The following is a 27,964-nucleotide window of genomic DNA, read 5'->3' on the forward strand; positions in this document are numbered from 1 at the left end:
GAGAGAAACCCTGTCTTTCTCTGGCCAGAGGACCAGGAAAAGGGGCCCCTACAAGCTGGAGGGGCAATCCTGAGGGCTCCCACTTTTCTCTCCCAGCCTGACCCAGCTGGTTGCAGTCACAGAGCTGTGCAGTAGCAGCACGAGCAGCGGAAACAGGGAAGCCCAGGCGTGGGGTGAGGAAGGAGAAAAGCCCCATCTTTCCAGGCAGTGGCTGAGGAAGAAGGCTTCCTCGGAGCCAGAAAGTGTGGAGGGAATCCACAAAAGGAGAGCTGGAGAGGGATCCCCAGAGACATACATCAGCCTGCACGATCCGGGCTGACTCCTGAGCTGTGTGTGCCTTGGGCAAGCCTGGGGCCACAGGCCAAGGCTGTGAAAGCTGAACCAACACTCCAGCCACCACCCATGACAGCAAAACAGACTCCTGGGCTGAACCCAATGGGCTTTATTGCAACCCAGCTGCAAAGCAAAATCAACATTATCCAAAGGACTTTAACAGGACCCAGAAACCAGTCTCACAGCATGATGTTCAAAATGTCCAGAGCCCAATCCATAATTATTCAACAAAGAACAAGGAAAATGTGACCAATTTTCAAGGGAAAAGACAACCAACAGAGGCCAACCCCAAAATGACCCAGATGTTAAGTTATCAAAGACTTTAAAACAGCTATTATAAGTTCCATGAGGTAAAGCTACATACACTCTCTTAAAATATATGAAAAAATAGAAGTTCTCAATAGAGAAATTAAAAACTAGAACAAAAATTTCAGGACTAAAAAGTACAATGGCAACCTAAAATTCACCGGATGCGCTCAACAGAATGGCAACGACAGAGGAGTCAGTGAATCTGAAAATAGATCAACAGAAACAATCCCAATCTGAAGAACAGAGAGAAGAAACTGATGGGATAAAATGGCAAGTATGAGATGATGTCAAAAGTTCCAACACTGTGTCAGTAGAGAAAAGGTTGGTGCAAAAAAGTATATGAATAAACATGGCCCAAATCTCCCCAAATCTGGTGAAAGACACCCATTTACAGGCTCAAAAAGCCTAGAAAACCACATGCAGACACTTCATAATAAACTGCTGGAGACCAAAGGTGATGAAACAGGCCTGCAGGACCCTACAACTTGAGATACCAGCCATAGACTTTCAGTTACCATGCTTCAAACAATGGCAACAAAAAAGACACGATTAAAATTTTGGACAGAAAAGTGGAAATTACAAAAAATCAAAAGAAGAAGAAAAAAGAACTTGACAGATTAGAAAAAGAACAAAACAGGCTGGGCGTGGTGGCTCACACCTGGAATCCCAGCACTTTGGAAAGCAAAGGCAGGTGGATCACTTGAGCCCAGGAGACCAGCCTGGGTAACATAGCAAGACCCCAACTCTATAAGTAAATTTTTCAAAAAAGAACAAATCATGGACAGGTACAGTGGCTCATGCCTGTAATCCCAACACTCTAGGAGGCCAAGGTGGGTGGATCACGAGGTCAGGAGTTCGAGAACATCCTGGCCAACGTGGTGAAACCCCGTCTCTACTAAAAACACAAAAATTAGCCAGGCGTGGTGGCATGCGCCTGTAATCCCAGCTACTCGGGAGACTAAGGCAGGAGAATCTCTTGAACCCGGGAAGCAGAGGTTGCAGTAAGCCAAGATCGCACGATTGCACTCCAGCCTGGGCGACAGAGAGAGAGACTGTCTCAAAAAAAAAAAAAAAAAAAAAGAACAAATCAGAAATCCTAGGCTGGGCACAGTGGCTCGCATCTATAATCTCAACACTTTCAGAGGCCAAGGTAGGAAGATCGTTTGAGTACAGGAGTTTGAGACCAGCCTAGGCAACACGGCAAGACCCTATCTCTACAAAAAGCTTTAAAAATTAGGTGGGCAAGGTAGAACCTGCCTGTGGTCCCTGCTCCTCAGGAAGCTGCGGCTGGAGGATCACTTGAGCCCAGGAGTTCAAGGCTACAGTGGGCCATGACTGCACCACTGCACTCCAGCCTGGGAGACAGAATGAGATCCTGTCGAAAGAAAAAAAGAGAGAAGAGAAGGAGAGAGAAAGACAGTGAAAGAAGAAAAGAATAGAGGAGAAGAGAAGAGGGATGAGAAGGAGAGAGAAGAGAGAGGAAAGAAAGAAGAAAAAAATGAAAAGAAAAGAGAAAAAGAAAAGAGCAGGAAAAGCAGGAAGAAAGAAAAGGAGAAAGGAAAAAAAAGAGGAGAAAGGTAAAAAGAAAAGAGGAGAAAGGTAAAAAGAAAAGAGAAGAAAGAAAAGTTACAGAACAGAAAAACATAGTAACTAAATTTAACTTTATACAATGGACTGAGGAACAGATTAGATACAGATGAGAGAATTAAAGCATCCTGCGTGAAGAACAATGAGACAGAAGAATGGAAATTAGAGTAGAGAAGGTAAGTAACATACCCTATGCCACTGAAATGTAACTGGAGGCCCACGAAGGAGAAGAAAAAATGGGGCAGAAACAGTAAACATACAATGGATGAGAATCTTCCAATACTTGTAAAACTCATGAAACCATAGTCTCAAGAAGCACTACAAAATGCCAGCAGGATTCAAAAAAAGACATCTACAGACCAAAGAACTCACAGGAATACTGATGAAATCCAAAGACAAAGAGAAGATTTTTCAAGCAGCCAGAAGGAATTTCTGGCCAGGACAAAACGGCACAGACTTGTCTCTCCCTGCTCCCCTCCTCTAAACACAATCACAAACCCTGGAGAGGACCCAAGAGACAAAGGAGGACTCTGAAAAGTGGAAGAGGAAGGCAAACTGGCTTGGAGCCCCAGGACTGGAAGACCAACACAGCAACAGGGTGTTCTTATGACCCCCATCCAATAGGAGGTGACCTAGGCCTGATGCTTCCTGCCTCCCTGCCTAGCAACAGAGGCAACCCAGGTACACTTATTCTGGCCTGGATGGAGTGGGAGTCCCACCTACCACCCCAGGTGAGCCCAAGCCCTACTAACAACCAGCAGGCAGGGACAACAGCAAGAGAGCACTCAGCCCAGAGGCACTCTCCTTCCCCATCGGGCAGACCTGAGACACCCTCCCACAAACTAGACACACCCTGAACCAGGGTAATCCAGCAAGTGGGACCACCATCACCAGCATCTGGCTTAGGAGGCACTCTCCTTCCCCACTGGTCATGGGACTCCTCTCCCCAATGAGGGAAGCCATCCAGCTGAGGGGAGGGGTGGACACCGGCACAGGAGCCACACTCCACGTACCTGGTGGTGATGTTGAAATGTTCCACCCCTCAGAGGCAGGGGTATAAAACAAACACCCAGCCTGGGAAGCTCTTGGTCCTGCGCGCAGAGACTCCCATGTCCACCCAGAGGCAGCATGCTGCCCAGCCTAGGAAGTTGCTTCTGCCCTCGAGCAACATCAGCAGGGACCCGCGGGAGCCCCAGGGGAGAGGCTAAGTCAAGCGACTGAAAAAGCACCACAAAGGCTAGGAAGGTCAGACTATCACCAGAACCACCGTCACAAAAGTAGGACAGGCCTGCATGCTAAACCTCAACAAGGTGACTGCTGCTAAAATAAAACCAGTACCCAGAGCTTCCTAACAAAATAGCCAAAATGATTGGGAAGCCATCAGAAATGACTTTAACCAGAGGACAATGAACTGACACAAACACCATGATAAATCAAATGTTGGAACTATCTGACAAGGATTTTAAAGCAACTAGCATGAAATCACTCCCAAGTAATCATAAATTCTCCTGAAACAAAACCAGAAAATTTCGGTAATGAGAGCCAAATGAAGAACTGGAAAAGATAGTAACAGACATTTTAAAACTCACTGGATGGGCTGAGCAATAGCTGAGATGACAGAAGACAGAATCACTGAACTTGAGGTCAGATCAAGAGAATTTACCCAATCTGAACAACAGGCAGAAAACGCAATGAAGAAAAGAACAGAGCCTCGGAGACCTGTGGGAGAATAACAAAAGACCCAAGGGTTCTATCACCCGAGGCCAGATCAAAGAGGAGAAAGAGCAACAGAAAGAGAGAAAATCTTCCCAAACGTGCTGAATGACACAAATGAATGAAATGTTTTAAGAAATTGAGTGAACTCCAAAAAAGATAAACTTCTTTAAGAAATCCACACCAGGACACTCATGACTATACTTCTAAAACTAAAGACAAAATATTTTGAAGCAGTCAGAGGGGAATGGCACAATACATACAGGGGAACACCAACTCCAATGACTATGACTTCTCATCTGAAGCTATGGAGGCCAGAGGGAAGTGGCACAGTTTTCAAGTGCTGAAGGAAAATAACTGTCAACCAACCACAAATTCTACAGCCAGCAAGAGTATCCTTAAAAAAATGAAGAGGAAATAAAGATGTTCTCTGTTGAAAGAAAATAAAATAATCTGTCAAACCTTAAAGAATGGCTAAAGGAAGCTGTCCAAACAGCAAGAAAATAAGGAATCTTGGAGGACCAGAAAGAAAAAATAATGGAGATATGTGAGTAATGAATAAACACAACAGACTACCCTCCTGATGAGTTTTTTAAATTACACACAATGACAAAAATTATAACACCGTCAGATGGTCAAGACAGTGGTATTTAAAAGTGGGGAGAGTAAGGGCAGCTAAATGGAAAAAAGGTCTCCGCATTTCACTGACAACAGTAAAAAAAAGGATATCAGTAAACTGTTGTAAGTCACATAAGTATACCGTAATACCCAGAGCAATCACTAAGAAATTATACAAAGAGATACACCCAAAAACAAAATAAATAAGTCTAGATAAAATCCTAAAAAATGGTCATTTAACCAATAATAAGTCAAGAGAAGAGAAACAGGAACAAGAAACAGGAAACAAACAGAAAACAAGCAATAAAATGTCAGGCTCAAGTCCTACATATCAATACTAATTGTTAACAATATAATGTTATTAGTAAATGTAAATACTCTAAATACACCAATCAAAAGACAGACTGGTAGAGGGTAGATTAAAAAACATGACATCATTACATGCTCTTTACAAGAAATACACTTCAAATTCAACAACCTAAGTAGGTTAAAAAATAAAAGGAGGGAAAAAAAGATATGCCATGCAAACACCTTAAAAAAAAAAGCAGAACTACATTAATAAAGTAGAAAAATTATGAGAGGCAAAAAGGGACATTACATAATGATAAAAGGATCGATCTACCAGAAAGACCTTAAAATCCTGAAAGTTCATGCACCAAACTACAGAGCCTCAAAATACATGAAAAAAGTTGACACAGCTAAAAAGAGGAACAGACAAATCTACAAGTATAGCTACAGACTTCAACACCCCCTAGACAGAATTACTAGACATAAAATCAACAAAGATATAAAGCAGAACACAACCAACTAGCAGAATACAACTGATAAAGCACTCCACCAAACAGCAGAACACTCATTTTTTTCCAAATGCCCATGCAACATTCACTAAAAGAGACCATATCCTAGGCCACAAAACAAACCTTAACAAGTATAAAAGAACAGAAATCAAACTAGGTTATCTTACTGAAATCATATGGGAAATAAGAAGACAAAACAGGAAAATCTCTCAACACTTGCAAATCAGAGTTTGAAATCACTGAGGAGTGCTGTGGTCTAAGTGTTTTCTGTCCCTCCAAAATTCATGCTGCAACCTAATCCCCAATGTGGCAGTGTTGAGAGGTGCGGCCTTTTGGGGGTGATCAGATCACCAGGGCCTTACTCTCGTGAATGAGACTAAGGAGGCTTGAGGGAGCCTCTCCCTTCGGACATATGAGGACACTCAGAAGGTGCCATCTATAAGGAACGGGCCCTCGCCACACACCACATCTGTTGGCACTTTAATCTTGGACTTCTTAGCCTCCAGAACTGTGAACAATCAATTTCTGTCATTTATAAATTACTCAAAAGTACAGCAGTCCCCTCTTATCCCCAAGGGATAAGCTCCAAGACCCTCAGTGGATTCCTGAAACAAAATACATATATATTAGGCTCAGTACTATACTTTCCTACACACAAAAAATTTTTTGAGACAGGGTCTCACTCTGTTGCCCAGGCTGGAGTTCAGTAGTACTGTAATCTCAAATCCCGACTCAAACGATCCTCCCACCCCAGCCTCCTTAGTAGCTGGGACTACAGGCCCACAGCCACCACGCCCAGCTAATTCTTTTTTTAATGTGGAGACTATGTCTTGTTATGTTGTCCAGGCTGGTCTCAAATTCCTAGACTCAAGCAATCGTCCTACCTTGGCTTCCCAAAGTGCTTGGATTACAGATGTCAGCCACCACGCCTGGCCCTCAAAACATCTTTTATTGTACTATACTCACACTTCTTATGAGGATGTGAGATGAGAAAATGCCTAGATGATGAGATGAAGTGAGGTGAACGACATAGGCATAGTAGTGACCTAGCTTTAGGCTACTCCCAATCCTCTGACAATAGGTCAGACAGAGGACTGACTATCTGCTTGGGGAGATCCTGGGTCATCAAGCCATGACGATGTCCACAGTGGGATGTCAGGAGCAGATGATATCAATGATTTACGAGGACAGCATATACAGTGTGGACATGCTGGACAAAGGGATGAGTCACGTACCAGGCAAGATGGTGTGAGACGTCATCATGCTACTCAGAACAGCATGCGATTTAAAACTTATGAATTATTTCTGAATTTTCCATGTAATATATTCAGGCCACAGTTGACCAAAGGCTACTGGTAAGAGGGGACTACTATATCTTGTCATAGCAGCCCAAATGGACTAAGACAATGCATCAAAGAAGTAGTTATCAAAGGAAATTTTTTAAAAATGCCTAGAACTGAATGAAAATGAAAACACAACACATATGTGGGATGCAGCTGTGGCAGTAGTAAGTGGGAAATTTATAGCACTAAACTCTTCCATCAGAAGAGGAAAGGTCTCAAATCAATAATACGAGTTCCTAACTCAAGAAACTAGAAAGAGAAGAGCAAAATAAACCCAAAAGAAGCAGAAGGAAGGGAGACAGGCATGGCTAGAAAAGGGCAACAGAAGAGGTCCTCGTGGGATGGAATGATCTATACTTAGATTAGATAAATGTCAATATCCTGGTGTAATATTATGCTATAATTTTAGAACAAGTCATCATTAGGGAAACTGAATAAAGGGTACCAAGGATCTCTGTATTTCTTTAAAATGCATGTTAATATACAATTGTCTCCAACTGGCCAGGCGTGGTGGCTCCCGCCTGTAATCCTAGCACTTTGGGAGGCTGAGGTGGAAGAATCACTTAAGTCCAGAAGTTCCAAACTAGTCTGGGCAACACAGTGAGATCCCATTTCTACAAAAATAAAAATTGTTTAAAGAAAAATATATACATGCACAATTAACTCAAAACTAAAATTTAATTTTTTAAATTAGCCAAGGATTTTAAGATACTTCATAGAAAAAGGTACTCGAATGGCCAATAAGCATATAAAAATGCTCATCATTAGTCATCAGGAAATGCATACAAAAACTACAGTGAGATATAACCCACTCACTTAAATAACTAAAATCAAAAAGACCGACATCATCAAGTGTTGGCAAGGACGCAAAGCAACTGGAACTCACATACACTGCTGGCCAAATAAATAATTCAATTTGGAAAACAACTGGGCACTTTCTAAGAAAGTTACACATATGTATCTTATTATTACCCAGTAATCCCAAGCACAGCTGTTTAAGATAAATGAAAACATCTGTCCACATAGATGAATGTTCACAGAAGCTCTATTCATAATAGCCAAAAGCTGGAAATGTCCCCAGATAATCACCAACAGATGAATGGAGATATAAAACGTGAGCTAGCCATACCATGGAATATTATTACTAAGCAAAAAAGATCTACACAACATGAATTTCAAAAATACTATGCCAGTCAGCCGGGCGCGGTGGCTCAAGTCTGTAATCCCAGCACTTTGGGAGGCCGAGGCGGGTGGATCACGAGGTCAGGAGATCGAGACCATCCTGGCTAACACGGTGAAACCCCGTCTCTACTAAAAATACAAGAAAATTAGCCAGGCGTGGTGGTGGGCGCCTGTAGTCTCAGCTACTCGGGAGGCTGAGGCAAGAAAATGGTGTGAACCTGGGTCACGGAGCTTGCAGTGAGCCGAGATCGTGCCACCACACTCCAGCCTGGGGCACAGAGCAAGACTCTGTCTCAAAAAAAAAAAAAAAAAAAAAAAAAAAAAATACTATGCCAAGTGAAAGGAGTCAGATTAGATGCACACAGGACACAGGAAACTCATCTGCAGTAACAGAGCAGGGCAGTGAAGCCCTGGGTGGGTCCCACTGGGGAAGGGCACAAAGGAAACTCAGGAGGTAATACGAATGCTCTGTCCTGATTGTGGTTGTGGTCACAGTGGTTTAAATTCCTCAAACTGGCCGGGCACGGTGGCTCACGCCTGTAATCCCAGCACTTTGGGAGGCCGAAGCGGACGGATCACATGGTCAGGAGATTGAGACCATCTGGTGAACACGGTGAAACCCCGTCTCTACTAAAAATACTAAAAAATTAGCCGGACGTGGTGGCGGGCGCCTGTAGTCCCAGCTTCTCGGGAGGCTGAGGCAAGAGAATGGCGTGAACCCGGGAGGCCGCGGAGCTTGCAGTGAGCCGAGATCGCGCCACTGCACTCCAGCCTGGGCGACAGAGCAAAACTTTGTCTCAAAAAAAAAAAAAAAAAAAATTCCTCAAACTACACTCTTAAAACATGTGTGCTTTACCACATGTAAATTACACCTCAGTAAAAGTAGTTCTCTCAAAGGTCCAAAATGGCCGGACGCGGGGGCTCACACCTGTAATCCCAGCACTTTGGGAGGCCGAGACAGGAGGATCGCTTGAGCCCAGGAATTCGAGCCCATCCCTGGCAGAACTTGTCTCTACTTTAAAAAAAAAAAAAAAAAAAAAAGGCCAAAACAAAAGTCAAGTCTTCACTTTATGCCTTACAATGGGCATTAACCATTGTATCCTAGCAGGGACTTCTCTGAAAAGCTCAAATTTCATACATCTCTCCCCTCCTCAGAAACCTTCAGTGGTTCCCCAATTCACCAATCAGCCCCTCAAAGCATTCCACGCTCTGGCCTCAGTACTTTTTTCAGTCTAATTTTGCCTTCCAACTCTGCAGCCTCTACCCCCATAAGGCCACCAGCCTTTCCCACATCGTGTGCTCATCACGCACTCCCCTCTACTTCCCCCTGTCTTTGCTTCTCTTAATTCGTTCCCTTACCACCATCTGATTCTCACACACCTAGACTACAAATTCAGTTTTCACTCTAATGGAACATTCTAAATTCCCTCACGGGAGTCTCCCTCCCTCTACTCCTCCCCCGTTCTGCCAGTAGCATCTGCCCTTTAGAGAGCCGGCCTCCTCAGCCTGTCATTATGGGTCTCTGTACATGCGGATACTTCCATCACTACAGGAGGCCTGAAAAGGATACTAAGGGCCCCACAGTTCAAAATGTAATGCCCAACTGAACTCATGTAAATTTAATTCTCTTTGAGACAGGATGTTGCTCTGTCACCCAGGCTGAAGTGCAGTGTGACAATTATGGCTCACTGCAGCCTCGATCTTCTGGGCTCAACTGATCTTCCCACCTCAGCCTCCCAAGTAACTGAACTACCATGCCCAGTTAACTTTTACACTCTTTGTAGAGACAGTCTCACGCTGCTGCCCAGACTGGTCTCAATCTCCTGGGCTCAAGCAATCCTCCCACCTCAGCCTCCCAAAGTATAGAGATTTCAGGTGTGAGCCACTACATTCCGCCCCCAGATATAAGTTTAATTTTGACTAGTTGAGTATGAAGTGATGGGAGGAGAGTGACTGGGGAATAGTAAACCACTCTAAGAAAAAGAGAGCCAGGCATAGTGGCTCACGCCTGTGATCCCAGCACTTTGGGAGGCCAAGGTGGGCGGATCACGAGGTCAGGAGATCGAGACCATCCCGGCTAACACGGTGAAACCCCATCTCTACTTAAAAAAATACAAAAAATTAGCCGGGCATTGTGGTGAACGCCTGTAGTCCCAGCTACTCAGGAGGCTGAGGCAGGAGAATGGCGTGAACCTGGGAGGCGGAGTTTGCAGTGAGCCGAGACTGCGCCACTGCACTCCAGCCTGGGCAACAGAGCAAGACTCCGACTCAAAAAAAAACAAAAAAAAAGAAAAAGAAGAAGAGGACTAGGTGGGAGCTCAGGAAAGCCAGAAATAGAAAAAGCTCAAAGATCTTTCTTTCTTTTTTCTGAGACAGGGTCTCACTCTGTTGCCCAGGCTGGAATGCCATGGTGTAGTCTCGGCTCACCACAGCCTCCGCCTCTTGGGTTTAAGCAACTCTCCTGCCTCAGCCTCCTGAATAGCTGGGATTACAGGCGCCTGCCACCATGCCCGGCTAATTTTGTATTTTTAGTAGAGACGGGGTTTCACCGTGTTGGCCAGGCTGGTCTCCAACTCCTGACTTCAGGTGATCTGCCCACCTCAACTTCCCAAAGTGCTGGGATTACAGGCATGAGCTACCACGCCCGGCCTCAAAGATCTTTTCTGTAGTGATAACAAAAGTTACGAAAGCAAAAAAATACTATGAAATAATGACTAAATATTCTTGTCAAGGGCACCATCGTTCCTATGTCTGGGCTCCCCATGGCAGTCCAGCTGACCGTAACTCACCCTTGGCTGCCTCCCACACCCACTGTCAATCAGTCCAGCTCCATGGATTCAGCGTGTGTATCTGCTGCTCTGTGTATCCTTCCTATTCCCTCTGCTGACAGACAGGCAAGTCCATCCGGGCACAGTGGACTCACTCACTCAACTCATACCTGTGATCCCAGCACTTTGGGAGGCCAAGGTGGGTGGGAGCACTGCTTGAGCCCAGGAGTTTGAGACCAGCCTGGGCAACACAGGAAAACTCCACTTCTACAAAAAATAATAATAATTAACTGGACCTGGAGGTGCAGGCCTGCGGTCCTAACTGTGATCCTAGCTACTCGGGAGGCTGAGGTGGGAGGATCACTTGAGCTCAAGGAGGTCAAGGCTGCAGTAAGCTATGATCATGCCACTGCACTCCAGCCTGGGCAACAGAGCAAGACCTTGTCCCAAAAAAATATAAAGAAGAACAGCCAAGTCTTTGGCATTTCCAGCCTAACGACATCAGCTCTCAGGTAATACACCTGTCTATGGCCTCTACCCACTCCAACCTGCTAAAAACATCTTCCCAGGCTCGCTCTCTCAGCACGACATCCCCCTACTTAAAAACCCTCCCAGGCACACATCATCAAAGAAATCCCCAGCCAACCTGAGCACCACAAACAATCTGGCCCCAGACTATTTTCCAAACTAATCACTTACTATTTCAGTCCACAAATCCTCCACCTCAACAAGGTTAATCTACTCAGTACACCCGAAGACACCTCTCCTCTGCACAGGGCTGCAGCCAGCCGCCCTCCCCTCTGCTCTTGGGGGCTAACCATTCAACAAGTATTTGAGCACTCTGTGCTGTGGACACAGCAGTAAGTGGGACAACCATAATCCCTGGCCTCACAGATATGCACACATAACTAGGCAGCAGGTGGTTCTCAGGACACCTCTGCAGAGGAAAGGTCATGCTAGCTGGACCAACCAGCACCTCCCACAGTATCTAGTACCACCTAACAGGTGCTCAGGAAGCATTTGAAGATGCTCTGTAACCTCCATCTCGGAAACACCCAAATCCCTTATCAAGAACAACCAAAGACGATTTAAATATACAATCTAAACTCAAAAACCAATCATCTGAACAAGTCATCACCTTCAGAAATGTGGCAATGTGCTCACAAGTGCGCTGCCATCCAGAGCAGGCTCTTCACACCAAGACTCCAGCCACTGCTGCCCTCCTGCCAATGCAGGGAGGAAGAGGCACAGTGGCTTCATAGCCAGTTCTGGAGTTGGAAAGGGGCTCTGAGCACAGATTTCATTTTAACCCAAAGTCACTACAACGAAATATGGCGACCCTCCGGAGTTGATTACAAAGGGGTTTTGCTCATCACATCAAGTAAGCAAACCGGAGTCTGAACTCTTCTTGTTGTCTACATAATGAAACTGCTGGTCCCTGAGATGGGGACTAAAACCCAGGCTTCACAGGTCAGAGCATCCTCACACTGATTTCTTATTTCATAACATGGTTTCCAAATCAGTAGTTCAAATTACTCTAGCAAGACTGAGCAAAAAAGGAGGAGGGGACCAGACAACTCCTCCCAACAGTGTGCCTCTGGGCAGGCCATGTGGCTTCTGGGCAGGGCCATGTGCTGTCAGTAAGGTGAGGAGATGAACTCCCGAATCCTAAGCTCCCATCCAGTGCCCTAGGGTTCAGGGCAGCTTAGCTCTGCAAGCAAAGGGAAAACCCGGTTTCCACTGAGCTACACCACAACATCCTTGCAAAGAATGGAGTGCATGCTAGTACTTGCCCCGGGTTGTTTTTTAACATTGTCCTTGAGAGATAATAAAAGCTTGCTCTCCACATTGTCCCCTGAAACCAAGGTCTAGATACCTCTCTGAGTTTCCTAAGGGCATGTATAAAATGCACAGTGGCCAAGATCAAGCCAGGACTGCACTGCTCTAGTTCAGCATGCTATGCTGTAAAATAAACGGAACTTCAGCCACCCTTCTCAACTTCTTTCACCAATTTATTACAACTTTCACTCAAACATCATCACAAAATGTACTGAATAAGCAGGTTCCACACCTTCTTACAGACATTTTTAACCAGACCATTTTCAACATGTCCAATACATTATTTATTTAAAAAAATGAAAACACTGTCAATGAAACAAGAGAGTTACCAAAAGAAATGGAGAGGGGACCTAAAAATAAAAGCCTAAGGCGGCCCACAATTCTTGGCTGTGGCCCCAGAGACAAATGAAACTGGAGGAAGTGCTTCTGCACAGCCATATGCCACAAGGCCTCGCCAAGGGCAAGCTCTCCTGAGCCTACCCACGTACTACTATGGCAGACTGGTGGCCCCAGGAACACCAAAACTCTCAAAAGGCAAATGCAAAGCGAGACAGCAGCCAGCCCTGGAGTTTCAGCATGCTTTCAATCTTTATACAAATGGAAGATGGGCCTTATTTAGCAACCTAATGAACAACCCTCTAACAAGTTAAACATTTAAGCCACTTTCACCATCATACCCCCAAAAGCAATTTCCGATTAAAGCATCCATATTGAAAGAACCATGTCCGATTAACTGAAAAGTAAGCTGGAGAGGCACATGGAGACATTCAAAAGAAGAAACAGAGCAAAAGGTGCTGGATTAGAGGAAGTGTTGGGGGGACACACACTATCCTACCAAAACCCCCTCCCCACTCAGTCTCTTACAAGACACAAGCACACTGGGTAACAGCGAATCTCACACCCAGGCTGTGACCCCCGCAACAACATAAATCACTTCAGCTGAACTGAGGCAAGTCTTTCGGTCATCTGAATTGGGATCTCTTCAACCTGTAAATTTAAATAAAGATTCTCAATTTTTACAGTTTTACACAGGACAGCCAAGTGCGGTGCCTCACGCCTGTAATCCCAGCACTCTGGGAGGCCAAGGCAGGCAGATCACCTGAGCCCAGGAGTTCAAAATTAGCCTGGGCAAATAGACCCCCTTTTTACAAAACTAAAAATTGTTTAAAGAAAACCCCCATGTCTACAAAAAAAAAGCAAAAGTTAGCCAGGTGTGGTGGTGACTACTCGGGAGGCTGAGGCGGGAAGATCACTTGAGCCTGGGAGGCAGAGGTTGCAGTGAGTCGAGGTCACACCACCGCACCCCAGCCTGGCCAACAGAGTGAGACCCTGTCCCCTACGGGGAAAAAAAAAAAAAAGTAAAAAAGAAAATTACACAGGAAGCTGAAGCAGGAGGATCACTCCAGCACAGGAGTTGGAGACCAGCCTGGGAAACCCAAGGAGACTCCATCTCAAACTCCTGGCCTCAAGTGATCGTCCCACCTTTGTCTCTGATTCACTAGAATTATAAATATAAACCACCACACCTGGCTTAAATTTTTTTTTTTTTTTGTAATTACATACGCTTCCCTGTCCCTTCGGCAAAAAGAAGTGGAAACCAGCCACGCGCGGTGGCTCACGCCTGTAATCCCAGTACTTTGGGAGGCCAAGGCAGGCGGATCATGAGGTCAGGAGTTTGAGGCCAGCCTGGCAATACAGAGAAACCGCGTCTCTACTAAAAATACAAAAACTGGCCGGGTGTGGGGGTGCACGCCTGTAATCCCAGCTACTCGGGATGCTGAGGCAGAAGAAACACTTGAACCCAGTAGGCAGTGGTTGTGGTGAGCTGAGATCGCGCCACTGCACTCCAGCATGGAAGATAGAGACTCAGTTTCAAAAAAAAAAAAAAAAAAAAAAAAAGTGGTAACGACACCTCCTGAAATCAGGGTCTGATGTGCAAACGCACTGCCACCCACCAGGAAGGGGCACTCCAGTCTCAGCTCCTAAGATGGTATCCAGTCTTCCCCAGCTCCTGTTCGTGTTTCTTTTCTTTAAATGCCCACCTTTTAATAAGTCCAAAACTCGAAAGCCCATTTTAGTATAAGATTCTGAATTCATCATCTGATGAGTCAACAAGTATTAAAGAGTGATCTGGTACCGGAACTGAAACTAGACGAACCCAACACTAACACAGAGACATGCATATTTATTGCTGGATGGCTGACAAATTCCATGCTGAATGCCAAAACTAAATGCAACGACATAAAAATGCATGCACCTTGCTGAAGAAATTGGGAAGCAGATCATGAAAGTTCTTTTTATAGCAATTTGTCTAGCATCCGCTGCCTGAGCCCTCAGCCCTCTCCACATACAAAATCTTAAAAAAACATGCAGGAGTAAAACTTTGTGCTCGGACCGCAGGAGCCATGCCCAAGAATGCCCTGGGCTCCACTGCATCTGCGGGAGCCCAGCCAGCGCCCACGAGCAGCTGCGGTGGACGGGCCTCGGTGGGACACTCCCACAGCAGCGGAAAAGAATACAGTGGAAAAGTATAGATGAAGTCGAGAAGAACCTAAGAACACAACGTGGGATAATGGAATAGCAAAAGCCAGTCTCAGAAAAAGACATCACTGGCAAAAGTGTAAAAACTATAGTGGTGTAAGCACATACGGCAAAATACAAAGAAAAGCAAAACAGTGAGCAACACAAGGTGTGAGGCAAGTGAGCTCATACAACCGGCAGTGACTGCAAGATAACCAAGATCTGCTCTCGGATTGCTGTTTGCACCTGACTCGTTTTATACATCCATCTTACCAATTCCGTTCTCAAAAACTCATGTGAAGTCTTGGACGTAGCAGTGTTTCTTCATCATTACAACACAGAAACTAAGGTTCCACTGAGCCAGTAAACAAGAACTGTAAAACTGAAAACTATCAAAGAAAGGAAAAACTCTTTCCCAATTACTACTTACACAGTACAAAAACCAGTTTGAAATAAGGCGAGGTATTTAATCCCTAAAACTTACAAAACGCGTTTGTCCTTATGACTAACTAGAGTCTAGCTTGGGCACAGGCCACTGTCAAACAGGGTAACGCCTGCTCAGCGTTTTCCAAACTGGTCAACTGAACTCCTCTCTGGAATGGCTCTCTGTCTCCTTTAGTCTTCCTCTAAACAGGTTAATTTTTCACCAGGATAAAGGCAAATTGTTGAAGAATGCTTCAAATGAAAAGACGATTACAGAAGTATTAACCCTTAATATGGTACCTGAAACAAAGCACCTGAAATTAATAAAGAAGTCAGCCACTTATGAGAATCACCAGCTCTGTCCTGTTCCCAGGGCATGAAACAGAAGCATCTTAATCCACTAAGCACATTAGGGCCTAACAAATTGGACTCAGTAACAAGGTTACCTAGTTCTTCCAAACAGGAATTAAGCAAAGGGGATCATTATGATTAAGCACAATCCGCGGAATACGCAATTTCTAGTTGGGGAATTCAACAGCTGATGGATGGTAAGCATCAAAATTCGTAACAAGTGAAAGGCTCGGAATCACAGGTCCAGCACTTGGCGATGCCCGGCGCGCTGGGAAGCGGCGTCTCAGACAGCGGTCCCGCGTCCCCATGGTCCCTCCCTGCGCCCAAAACCGGGCAGCTCCCTCCCGCCGCCGCCGCCAACGGGAGGCTGGGGGCACTCCCGAAATAGGAGCGGAAGCCCCGACCCACGCCGCCCTCCGCCGCGGGGACGCCCACTCGCCAGGTGACCGCGTCCCCACGCTCCGCGTTGCCCGGGCGCCGCCGGGATCTCGGAGGCGGCCAGCCCAGCCCCGACCCCGTGCGGACGCGGCACAAAGGCGCGGCGCGCGGACCCCGACCTGGCCCGTCCCCAGCCGCGTCCCCCGGCCCCGGCCCGCGCCCCTGCCCCCTGCCCCCCGCCCCGCGCCCGGCCCACCTCGGCCGTAGGCCTTGGCGCAGATCCACTGCAGGTTGGCGGCGATCTTGGCGCGCGCCGCGTCGTAGCGGTCCAGGGGCACGAGGTCGGCGGCGCCGTCCGGCGGGGCCTCCATCTTCCTCCAGCCCTCGGCGGCGGCGGCGCGGCCGCCCGCGTCCACCATCTGCAGACAAAGGGCTGAGGCGGCGGCCCGGCCGCAACAAAGGCGCCGCCGCCCCTCGCCGCGCCGGGCCCGGTGCTCCCTGAGCCCCCACTCGGCCCCGCAGCCGGCCCGCCGGGAGGGGCGCCCGAGCGCGGCCCCCGCCTCACCTCACAGCCGCCGCCGTCGCCGCCCCCGCGGCTGCTGCATGCTGCGGGCGCCGAGCCCGGGCGGAGGAGGAGCCGAGCCCGCGGCCCAGAGAGGCGGCGGCAGGAGGGCGCGGGCCGGGGGCGGAGGCGGGGGCGGGCGCGGGCCGGGGGCGGTGGCAGCGCGTGCGCGGCCCCGGGTGAGCGGCGGCGGCGACGACAGCGGCTGAGGCGGCGGCCAAGGAGCAGGAGCGCGCTCACCGCCGCGCCTCGCACAGGCGCAGTAGGCACCGCCCGCCGCCCCGCCCCCGACCCCGCCCCCAGTTGCGCTCCCTTCCCGCGCCCGCCCCGCCCCTTCCCGCAGGCGCAGTAGGTACCGCCTGCAAGCCCGCGCCCGCCCCGCCCCTTTCCGCAGGCGCAGTAGGTGGCACCCGCCGGCCGGTGTCCGCCCCGCCCCTTTCCGCAGGCGCAGTGAGCGTCGACCCGCCCCTCTCCGCCCCCTTTGGCAGGCCCAATAGGACCCGCCCCGGTCCGCGCCTGCTCCGCTGCTTCCATAACGTTCTGAGGCCTGCGGTGCGGGGCGCGGGATCGGCGGCGCGGGGTGAGCGGAGTGGGTTGGCGGCGGGGACCCTGCTGAGCCTGCAGCAGCCATCTCTCCGCGCCGTGCCTCCTCCCCGGCCCTGGCTCGTCCCACCTCAGCCGCAGCCCGGCCCCCTGGCCGGCCGAGCTCTCGCCGCCTGCGCCCTGGGGCCCTCGTGGGTGTGGCCGGCGGCGACCTCGGCAGGCGACAGCCCGTGGACGGGCACCAGGTGGACGTGCCACGGTCTCCAGGCCCCAGTCCCGGTGCAGAGAAGATGGGCGTTTGGACCCCTGAGGCAGAAACAGGTGCAGCGCAGCCGGCGCATCCCCCGGAAGGGACGCTGACTTCGTTCCCCTGGAGCCTGCGTCGGGGCCCGCGCTGGGCTGAGAATTACGGGAACGCCGTGAGAATTTGCATTCCGAGGATTTGCTCTGAGAACCTCATGGCCGGAATAGAGAACTGCCCCCGGGAGAGCCGGCCCACGTGCCGCCCACCGGCGCCTTGACTGCAGGGAGAGGTGGAGCTTCCCGGGAGCGGGCACCCGGCGCGGGGCTCCCAGCCTGTCTGTTCCTGGTCGAGACACCCTGTGCCAGAGTCGGAGCGTGTAGGAAATGCCGAGTGCCCAGAGGACCCGGGCAGTCCGTCATTCACATACCAACCCACGTGCAGGCTTCAATTCAACGTTGAAGCCATTTGGGGCTGGGCTTTTTTGATGACTGAGTTGTAGTTTTTTGGTTACTAATTGAGACTCTTCACTTGTTATAGGTCTGTTGAGATTGTCTATTTTTTCTTGAGTCAGCCGTCTGAAAAGAACACGAGGTGGACAGGGCGGAACAGTCAAGGAAAGCCACAGGAGGAGGGCACGTATTTGAGCAAAGACCGGCGGGAAGTAGGCGTTGAGGGTGAGGGTATCTGCAGAAGTGTCTTGAGCAGGAGGCACGGCAGACAGAGCCTCTGAGACATGAGAGCCTGGAGTGTAAGAAACAGCAGAGGCCGCTAAGTCGAGAACCCAGGAGCTGGAAGGACTGGTGGGAAATGGGAGGTGGGAACATGGAGGGATGCGGGCAGGTCCTGCACAGTCAGAACTGTGGCCCCTTCTCTGCAGGAAATGGGCAGCCTTCGGAAGACTGAGCGCAGGGAAGGATGTGACTAGGCCTTTAAAAGGGTCATTCTGACTCCTGGGCGAAGAACAGACTAGGAAGGACTGAGGAGGAGGCAGGAGGCCGGAGACCATCCACTGTCAGATGGGATGTGGAGTGTGACCCAGAAAGGTCAAGGGTGACTCCAAGGGCTTTTTGTATATTGATCTTTTATCCTGCAACTTTGTTAAACCCGTTTATTAGTTCTTCTAGTCTTTTAGTGGCATTTATTAGTTCTTCTAGTCTTTCAGTGGATTCCTTAGGATTTTATACAAAAGCGTGTCGTCTGTGAATAGAGATCATTTTACCTCTTCCTTTCTAATCTGGATGCCTTTTATTTCTCCTCCTTGCCTAGCTGCCCTGGCTAGAACCTCCAGTACAATATTGACTAGCAGCAGCGAGAGTGGACATCCTTGTCTTGCTCCTGATCTCAGATCCAGTCTTTCACCATTGGGTATGATGATAGCTGTGGGTGCTTCAAAAATAGGTTTTATCAGGCTGGGTGCGGTGGCTCACGCCTGTAATTCCAACCCTTTGGGAGGTCGAGGCGGCCGGATCACTTGGGGTCCAGAGTTTGAGACCAGCTTGGCCAACATGGAGAAATCCCATCTCTACTAAAAATACAAAAAGTTAGCTGGGGGTGGTGGCAGGTGCCTGTAATCCCAGCTAAAAGAGGGAAACTCCGTCTAAAAAAAAAAAGGTACTTCCTCAACCTGATAAAACCTATTTTTTGTTTGAGACAGTGTCTCATTCTGTCACCCAGACTGGAGTGCAGTGGCTGGGTCTTGGCTCACTGCAACCTCTGCCTCCCGGGTTCAAGTGATTCTCCTGCCTCAGTCTCCCGAGTAGCTGGGATTACAGGCACACATGGCCACATCCAGCTAATTTTGTATTTTTAGTAGAGATGGGGTTTTACCATGTTGGCCAGGCTGGTCTTGAACTCCTGACCTCCAGTAATCCACCCCCCTTCAGCCCTTCAAAATGCTGGGATTATAGGCATGAGCTACCACGCCCAGCCGAGGAAGTATCTTCTATTTCTAGTTTGTTGAATGTGTTTATCACGAAAAGGTGTCAGATTTGGTTAAATGATTTTTCCACGTCCATTGAGATAATCATGGGTTTTTTTTCTTTGTTCTAGGAATGTGGTGTGTGACATTAATTGACTTTCAGATATTGAAAAGATATTTATCCCCTGCATTCAGATAAATTCCACTTGGTCATGGAGTATTTCTCTTCCTGGATTCAGTTTAATCCAGTTTTGTTGGGTGATTTTTTTTTTTATCCATATTCATCATAGATACTGATCTGAAGTTTTCTTGTGGTGTCTGTGTCTGGTTTTGGTATTAGTGTCCTACTGGCCTCATAAATTTTTTTTCTTTTAGAAGATCGGTGTTCACTATACCATCCAGGCTGGTCACCAACTCCTGGCTTCAACTGATCCTCCCACCTCAAGCCTCCTGAGTAGCTGGGATCACAGGCACAAGCCAGTGGACTCAGCTTTAATTGTTTAAGTGTTTGGTAGAATTCATTATTGAAGCCATTTGGGTCTGGGCTTTTTTGATTACTAATTCAATCTCTATTTGTTATAGGTCTTTCCAGATCCTCTGTTTGTGTCTTTAGAGGAATTTTTCCATTTTATTTAAGTTACAGTGTTTTGGGCGTAAGCAATTTTAAGGAGAAAGTTATCCTTAACCAAGATGGGAAAGGTGAGGGCAGGGTAGTGCAGCGATTTTACCTCCCACCAGGTCCCTCCCACAAACTCCCCCTAATATAATACCGGCGGAGTTTGGGCTGTGGCTTTGGATGTGTTGAGTCTCAGATGCCTGTTGGGCCCCCTCATGGAAATGCTGGTGGGTGGCTGGATGCACAACTTACCGGCGTGGCCCATGTTGGAGACTGGGAATTGTGACCACAGAGAGAGCCTTTAGAGCTGTCAGATAGGAAGAGGCACCAAGGAGCCATTGCTCAGGTGGAGGGGAAGTTAAGGCATGGTGCTTGGGCCTAGGGCAGCACTTGGGAGTAGCCAGCCTGAAAGGTGAGAAGTCAGGAGAAGGGTCCCCAGCTTATGGCCTGGGAGCTGACTCAGATTTGGCGAGTGCAAGTTTTGTGGAATGGTGGTGCATTAGTCCGTTTTCACAATGCTAATAAAGACACACCCGAGACTGGGCAATTTACAAAAGAGAGAGGTTTAATGACTTACAGTTGCACATGGCTGGGGAGTCCTCACAATCATGGTGGAAGGCAAGGAGGAGCAAGTCACATCTTACGTGGATGGCGGCAGGCAAAGAGCGAGAGTGGGCAGGGAAACTCGCCCTAATTGCATACTGTCAGATCTCGTGAGACTTACTCGCTATCACGAGAACAGCATGGGAAAGACCTGCCCCATTATTCAGTCACCTCCCACCGGGTCCCTCCCACAACACGTGGGAATTCAAGATGAGATTTGGGTGGGGACAAAAGACAGGCAGGTGTTCTGAAGATGAGTATTTGGATTCCATGCCTGAGTTTGCTGTAAAAGAGAGCAGCGAGACAGGCATGGGGTGCAGAATGGCGTGTTTAAAATGGGAGTGATGATAGGTTCCCGTTGGAGTGATGCAGTAGACAGGATCCGATGACGGGGAGCAGGCGTCGTGTGCCCTTGAGCAGGAGCCCAGCAGAGAGACCCTTTTTCCTCTTCTAGCAGCAGCAGAGAAGGCAGCAGGGTGCAGGACTGAAGGAGGGCTGGGATGGGATGGGATGGGAGCCTAGCTGGTTTTCCCCTGGTGGCCCTAGAACTGGTTAAGGGCAGGGCAGGGCAGAGGCACGGCAGGTTGGAGGCACAGAAGGCCCGGGATAGTTATCTGGGCTGGATGTGGGGCAGTATTCTCACCTCCTTGGGGACATCCCTTAAGTGGACAGGAAGGCCGGGTGGTACAGGTGTATGTCCACTCACCAAGAACACAGGATGAAGGTGGGGCCTAGACAATGGCTGGTTTGACCAGGGCAGAACAGTTGAGGGCGCATGTGAGGATGCATGCTGACGCCAGACCTCAGTGGGGAGTGAGGAGAGGGGAGAGTCCAGGGACCAGAAGTCCCCCTAGGCTTAAAGAACAAACCACAAGGAGAAGAGGAAGAAGTCTCTATGTAATCGAAGTTTCATTATCAGGGCTGCTATAATGCTTCTCATTGCTTATTAAAACCCTGTTCTGCAAGACCAGCCTAGCCAACATGGTGAAACCCTGTCTCTACTAAAAATACAAAAATTAGCTGGACACGGTGGCGTGTGCCAGTAATCCCAGCTACCCAGGAGACTGAGGCAGAATTGCTTTAAACCTGGGAGGGCGGGGTTGCAGTTAGCCAAGATCGTGCCACCGTACTCCAGCCTGGGAGACAGAGGGAGACTCCGTCTCAAAAAAAAAAAAACACTAATTCTGGCCCAGCATGGTGGTTCACACCTGTAATCCCAGCACTTTGGGAGGCCAAGGCAGAAGGATCGCTTGAGCCCAGGAGTTCAGGACCATTCTGGGCAACAAAATAAGACCCCACCTCTACCAAAAATTTAAAAAAAAAAAAAAAAAAGCAGGAAGCAATAGTGTGCACCTGTGGTCCCAGCTACTCAGGAGGCTGAGGTAGGAGGATCACTTGAGCCCAGGAGGTCAAGGCTGCAGTGAGCCGGGATTATCCTGCTGTACTCCAGCCTAAGTGACAAAACAAGACCTTCTGACTCAAAAAAAAAAAAAAAAAAAAATTTTTTTTTTTTTTTTTTTTTTTTTTTTTTGAGACGGAGTCTCGCTCTGTCGCCCAGGCTGGAGTGCAGTGGCGCAATCTCGGCTCACTGCAAGCTCCGCCTCCCGGGTTCACGCCATTCTCCTACCTCAGCCTCCCGAGTAGCTGGGACTACAGGCGCCCGCCACTGCGCCCGGCTAATTTTTTTTTCTATTTTTTAGTAGAGACGGGGTTTCACCATGGTCTCGATCTCCTGACCTTGTGATCCGCCCGCCTCGGCCTCCCAAAGTGCTGGGATTACAGGCGTGAGCCACCGCGCCCGGCCAAGAAAAATATTTTTGTTAGAGCAAAACAGGCTGACCTTTTTTTCTTGTCTTTTTTTTTTTTTTTTTTTTTTTTGAGACAGAGTCTCGCTCTGTTGCCCGGACTGGAGTGCAGTGGCATGATCTCGCTCTGTTGCCGGGGCTGGAGTGCAGTGGCTCACTGCAAGCTCCGCTTCCCAGGTTCACACCATTCTCCTGCCTCAGCCTCCCGAGTAGCTGGGACTACAGGCACCCGCCACCACGCCCGGCTAATTTTTTGTATTTTTAGTAGAGAGGGGGTTTCACCATGTTAGCCAGGATGGTCTTGATCTCCTGACCTCGTGATCTTCCTGCCTCGGCCTCCCAAAGTGCTGGGATTACAGGCATAAGCCACCGCACCCGGCCCTTTTTTTCATTTTTAACGTTGAGACCAAGTTACAGCATCATTAGACATGATGAAGGTAGAGGGAAGGTGCTCAGAAGTCTCCTACAAGCATAGCAGCAGCTCAGGCACAGCTCCAGTAACTCCAGGGCCCAGCCTTCTCGGGAGGAGTTGGGTGGGCACGTACCTTGAGGGGTTCCCGCCTGCCCACGGAGAGCACAAGAGGAGAACTCATCCTGTTTGCCCTGCTGTTCCCCTCTTGTTCCTAGACACATCCTGAGGGTCCCACCACGTGGATATTGGCTTATTATACAAGCAACAGGATGAGGCCCCTGGACTTCCTGTTGCAACCTCACTAGCGAAATAGTGCAGTAACAGCAATGGCGCCCCCCCCCGCAAAGATGTCCACATCTTAATTCCTGGAACCTGTGAATGTGTGACCTTACCTGGTATCTTAGTTCATTTGTGCCACTATAATAAAATACCACAGACTGGGTGATTTATAAACAATATAAATTTGTTTCTCATGGTTCTGAAGGCTGGGAAGTCCAAGATCAAGGCACTGGCAGGTCCTGTGTCTGGTGAGGGCACTTCATTGCTGTTTCCTCTGGAGGGAAGAATGCTGTGTCCTCACAAGGTGGGATGAACAGAGGGGTAAGAAAAAGCCAAACTCCACAGGAAGCCTCTTTTATAAGAGGAGCCCTAGCGACCTAGTCCTAAATGGCCCCACCTCTTCTGCCACCACAGTGGGTACCAAGTTTGTTGTTAGTTAACCTAAATAACAAACAGAGGAGCTCTCTAAAAAGATATTTATTCAGGAATAGGGCCTTGCAACGGGAACACGCATACTACAGTAACCGTGCATGTTCAAGGAAGACAAAGGTTTTTTGTTTTTGTTTTGTTTTTGTTTGTTTGAGACGGAGTCTCGCTCTGTCGCCCAGGCTGGAGTGCAGTGGCCGGATCTCAGCTCACTGCAAGCTCCGCCTCCTGGGTTTACGCCATTCTCCTGCCTCAGCCTCCCGAGTAGCTGGGACTACAGGCGTCCGCCACCTCGCCTGGCTAGTTTTTTGTATTTTCAGTAGAGACGGGGTTTCACCGTGTTAGCCAGGATGATCTCGATCTCCTGACCTTGTGATCTACCCGTCTCGGCCTCCCAAAGTGCTGGGATTACAGGCGTGAGCCACCGCGCCCGGCCAGAAGACAAAGGTTTTAAAGGAAAAAAGGAGGATGACATAATCATTTTGAAATGATTACCCTTGACTGCAAAGATTAATCGCAAGGGCGACACCAGTCCAAGTTTGGAAGGTAGCTGCTGGGCAGGTATCCTTGCAGAAGTATTTTCTTGTGTAAGATTTCAATGACCTTGGCCAGGCGTGGTGGCTCACTCCTATAATCCTAGTACTTTGGGAGGCTCAGGTGGGCTGATCACTTGAGGTCAGGAGTTCAAGACCAGCCTGACTAACATGGTGAAACCCTGTCTTCACTAACAATACAAAAATTAGCCAGGCATAGTGATGGGCACACCTGTATTCCCAGCTACTTGGGAGACTGAGGCAGGAGAATCACTTGAACCCGGGAGGCAGAGGTTGCAGTGAGCCGAGATTGTACCACTACACTCCAGCCTGGGCGACAGAGCAAGACTTGGGCTCAAAAAAGAAAAAAATTCAATGACCTTTGTGCAAGGTTGTGGTTTTTGCAGTCTTTTGTGATAGTTTTTGTTATCGGGCATACAGACCCTCTCTTCGTGGCCTTCCCTAGCTCTATTTGTTAGGGTTTTCTTAACATTGGTCACTCTGCTTTGATTCTGACAACTTTCAGTTTCAACATGAATTTTGGAGGGGATGACATCTTTTAAATCATCGTACCTGGTAAAAGGGACTTTGGAGATGGGATTAAGTGAAGGGCCTTGAGATGGGGGGTTATCCTGCATTATCCAGGTAGGTCCCATGTAATCACGATCGTAAGAGGGAGGCAGGAGCTTCACAGTTGGACAGAAGATGTGACCACAGAAGCAGGGGTTAGAGGAGAGAAGATGGTGGCTTTGAAGGCAGAGGGAGGGGCCACAAGCCAAGGAATGTGGAGACCCCTAGAAGCTGGAAAAGGCAGAGACAGATTCCCCCCTACCCTAGAGCCTCCAGAAGGAGCCAGCCCTGCCAACACCTTGACTTTACCAGAGTGAGATAATTTAGACTTCTGACCTCAGAACTGTAAGAGAATAAGTGCTTATGTTTCAGCCACTGAATTTGTGGTAATTTGCCACAGCAGCTGCAGGAAACGTATACACGTGGTGACTAATTACTGAGTTCCTTCCCCACACACACTCAGGAGCATGTAACCACCCCAGCCTCCTAGTGGAAGCACAGGTCCTGCAGAGAGGCCATGCCTGTGCACCCTAGGAGCCAAGGCCACCCTCCTGCACAGGGCACCACCTCCTGCACCTGCGCACTGCAGCCTCCACATGACCCTTGGTCAGGGCTGGGTACACCAGTGAATGTTTCAAAGTAAAACGTCCCTTACTGTGGTCATTCTCAGCATTTTTTTTTTCTGGAAAGATATAACAGAATCTGTTCATGTGTGACATGGGCCCATGGGGGTGTTTGGGATAGTTGCCATACCCAGCACACCAAGAAGGTTGATACTGAGAACTGGGACAGAAAAAAAATACCATCTTTACCATCACTGGCCGTTAATCAAAATTTAACGTTTTCCTGAATTATGAATCTAGGCAACCAACTGCTGCAGCAGCATCAGCAGTGTCTGGGACTCCACCTCCTACATAGAAGTCATGGATGTCTCACATCACATCACCATTGCTGCATATGCCACAGAATACCATTCTGCTCTTCATCGCTTCAAAATTACCATAACTCCTAGACCAGCTGCTCGATTACATTATTTAATGCATTCGTAAAGAAGCACATGCAGTGCTGTACCACCATTTAAAATTTGCGATGAAAGTCTTTTAATTTCATTTTTAATCTTTATAGGCATTAAAAGCATTATCTGAATCTCAAAGAAAAGCCCAAGGCCTGATGGTTTCCTGGTGAATTCTACCAAACATGTAAAGAAGACCTAATACCAGCCCTTCTCAAACATTTCCAAAAAACTGAAGATAAGGGAACACTTCCTAACTCATTCTGTGAGGCCCACTTTACCCTGGTACCAAAGCCAGACATACACACCACAAGAAAAAAAAACTATAGACCAATATTCCTTGTGAACACTGATGCAAAAAACCTCAACAAAGTACTGGCAAACTTCAGCGGCATATTAAAAGGGTAATACACTATGACCAAGGGGATTTATTCCTGGAATTCAAGGATGGCTCAGCATACAAAAAATAAAAAATCAATGTAACACACTATACTAACAGAATGAAGGAAAAAAACTACGTGATCATCTCAATGCAGAAAAAGCATTTGACAAAACTCAACAGCCTTTCATGATAAAACCACTGAACAGATTAGGAATAGAAGGAAACTTCCTCAACATAATAAAAGCCATTTATGCAAAGCCCACATCTAACACTGCTCAGTGATGAAAGGCTGAAAACTTTTCCTGTAAAATCAGGAATAAGAGGCCGGGTGTGGTGGCTCATGGCTGTAATCCCAGCACTTTGAGGCTGAGGTGAGCAGATCACCTGAGGTTTTGAGTTCAAGACCAGCCTGAGCAACATGGAGAAACCATGTTTCTACTAAAATTAGAAAACTAGCCAGGCATGGTGACACACACCTGTAATCCCAGCTACTCAGGAGGTTGAGACAGGAGAATCACTTGAACCCAGGAGGCAGAGGTTGTGGTGAGCCGAGATCACACCATTGCGCTCCAGCCTGGGCAACAAGAGCAAAACTCCATCTCAAAAAAAATTAAAATCAGGAATAAGACAAAATATCCACTTTTGCCCCTTCCATGAAGATCTAGCCAGAGCAATTAGGCAAGAAAAGTAAAAGGCATCCAAATGGAAAAGGGAGAAGTAAATTATGAATGTTTATAGATTATATGATCCTATATGAAGAAAATCCTAAAGATTCCACAAAAGATCTGTTAGAACTAATGAATGAATTCAGCAAAGCAGTAGGATACAAAGAACAATCTGAAAAGGAAATTATGAAAACAGTTCCACATACAATAGCATAAAAACAATAAAACAAGAATTAAGGAGGTGAAAGACTGGTACAATGAAAGCTACAAAACACTGCTGAAATTTGAAATTAAAGAAGACACAGATAAATAGACATTTTGTGTTCATGGGCTGGAAGACTTAATATGGTTAAGATGTCAGTACTACCTGAAGCAATCTACAGATTTAATGCAATCCCTATGAAATCCCAGTGACATTTTTTGCAGAAACAGAAAAGCATCTTAAAATTCATTTGGAATCTCAAGGGACCCTGACTAGCCAAAACAGTCTTTTTCAAAAGAACAAAGTTTAAGGACTTTGACTTTCTGATCTCAAAACTTTCTACACAGCTATAGTAAGCAATGTGGCACTGGCATAAAGACAGATATACAAACCAATGGAATAGAATAGTGAGCCCAGAAACAAACCCTTGCATACATGGCCAAATGATTTTAATGAGGGTGCCAAGACCATTCAGTGGGGAAAGGACAGTCTTTTTCAGCAAATGGTGCTGGGAATAGTAGATATCCACACACAGAAAAATAAAGTTTGGCCCTTACCACAGATAGAAAGATTCAAAATGGATCCAAGACCTAAATGTAAGATCCAAAACTATAAAATTCTAAGAAGAAAATAAAGGGCAAAGCCAGGCACAGTGGCTCACGCCTGTAATGCCAGCACTTTGGGAGGCTGAGAAAAGAGGACCCCCCCCCCCCAACCCTGAGGCCGGGTGCAGTGGTTCACGCCTGTAATCTCAGCACTTTGGGAGGCCGAGGCGGGTGGATCACAAGCAAGAGATCAAGACCATCCTTGCCAAAGTGGTGAAACCCTGTCTCTACCACAACTACAAAAATCAGCTGGGCATGGTGGTGTGCGCTGGTAGTCCCAGCTACTCAGGAGGCTGAGGCAGGAGAATTGCTTAAACCCAGGAGGGAGAAGCTGCAGTGAGCCGAGATTGCATCACTGCACTCCAGCTTGGCAACAGCAAGACTCCATCTCAAAAAATAAGAAAGGAGGACCTCTTGAGCCCAAGA

The 27,964-nt window shown here is 47.9% G+C and overlaps 1 protein-coding gene and 1 long non-coding RNA gene across 4 annotated transcripts in view; one reads left to right on the forward strand and one right to left on the reverse strand.

Annotated features, from left to right (window-relative positions):
- CAMSAP1 (calmodulin regulated spectrin associated protein 1) overlaps positions 1–16,856 on the reverse strand; it is a 103,792-nt gene extending 86,936 nt beyond the window's left edge. For 2 of the 3 annotated variants that reach the window (XM_008005665.3, XM_037987011.2), the window contains exon 1: positions 16,418–16,856. In XM_008005665.3, the coding sequence (XP_008003856.3) occupies positions 16,418–16,580 (163 nt within the window). In that variant the 5' untranslated portion in view covers positions 16,581–16,856. The remainder of the gene's footprint in view (positions 1–16,417) is intronic. The other variant, XM_037987010.2, reaches the window with a different exon arrangement.
- Positions 16,857–17,199: 343 nt separating this feature from the next.
- Positions 17,200–27,691, forward strand: LOC140713003 (uncharacterized). Its single transcript, XR_012094902.1, has 2 exons — positions 17,200–19,686; positions 19,804–27,691. It is a non-coding gene; the product is annotated as an uncharacterized lncRNA (long non-coding RNA).
- Positions 27,692–27,964: the final 273 nt, after the last annotated feature.

The sequence above is a fragment of the Chlorocebus sabaeus genome, chromosome 12 (genome assembly GCF_047675955.1).
Source record: "Chlorocebus sabaeus isolate Y175 chromosome 12, mChlSab1.0.hap1, whole genome shotgun sequence".
NCBI lineage: Eukaryota > Metazoa > Chordata > Mammalia > Primates > Cercopithecidae > Chlorocebus > Chlorocebus sabaeus.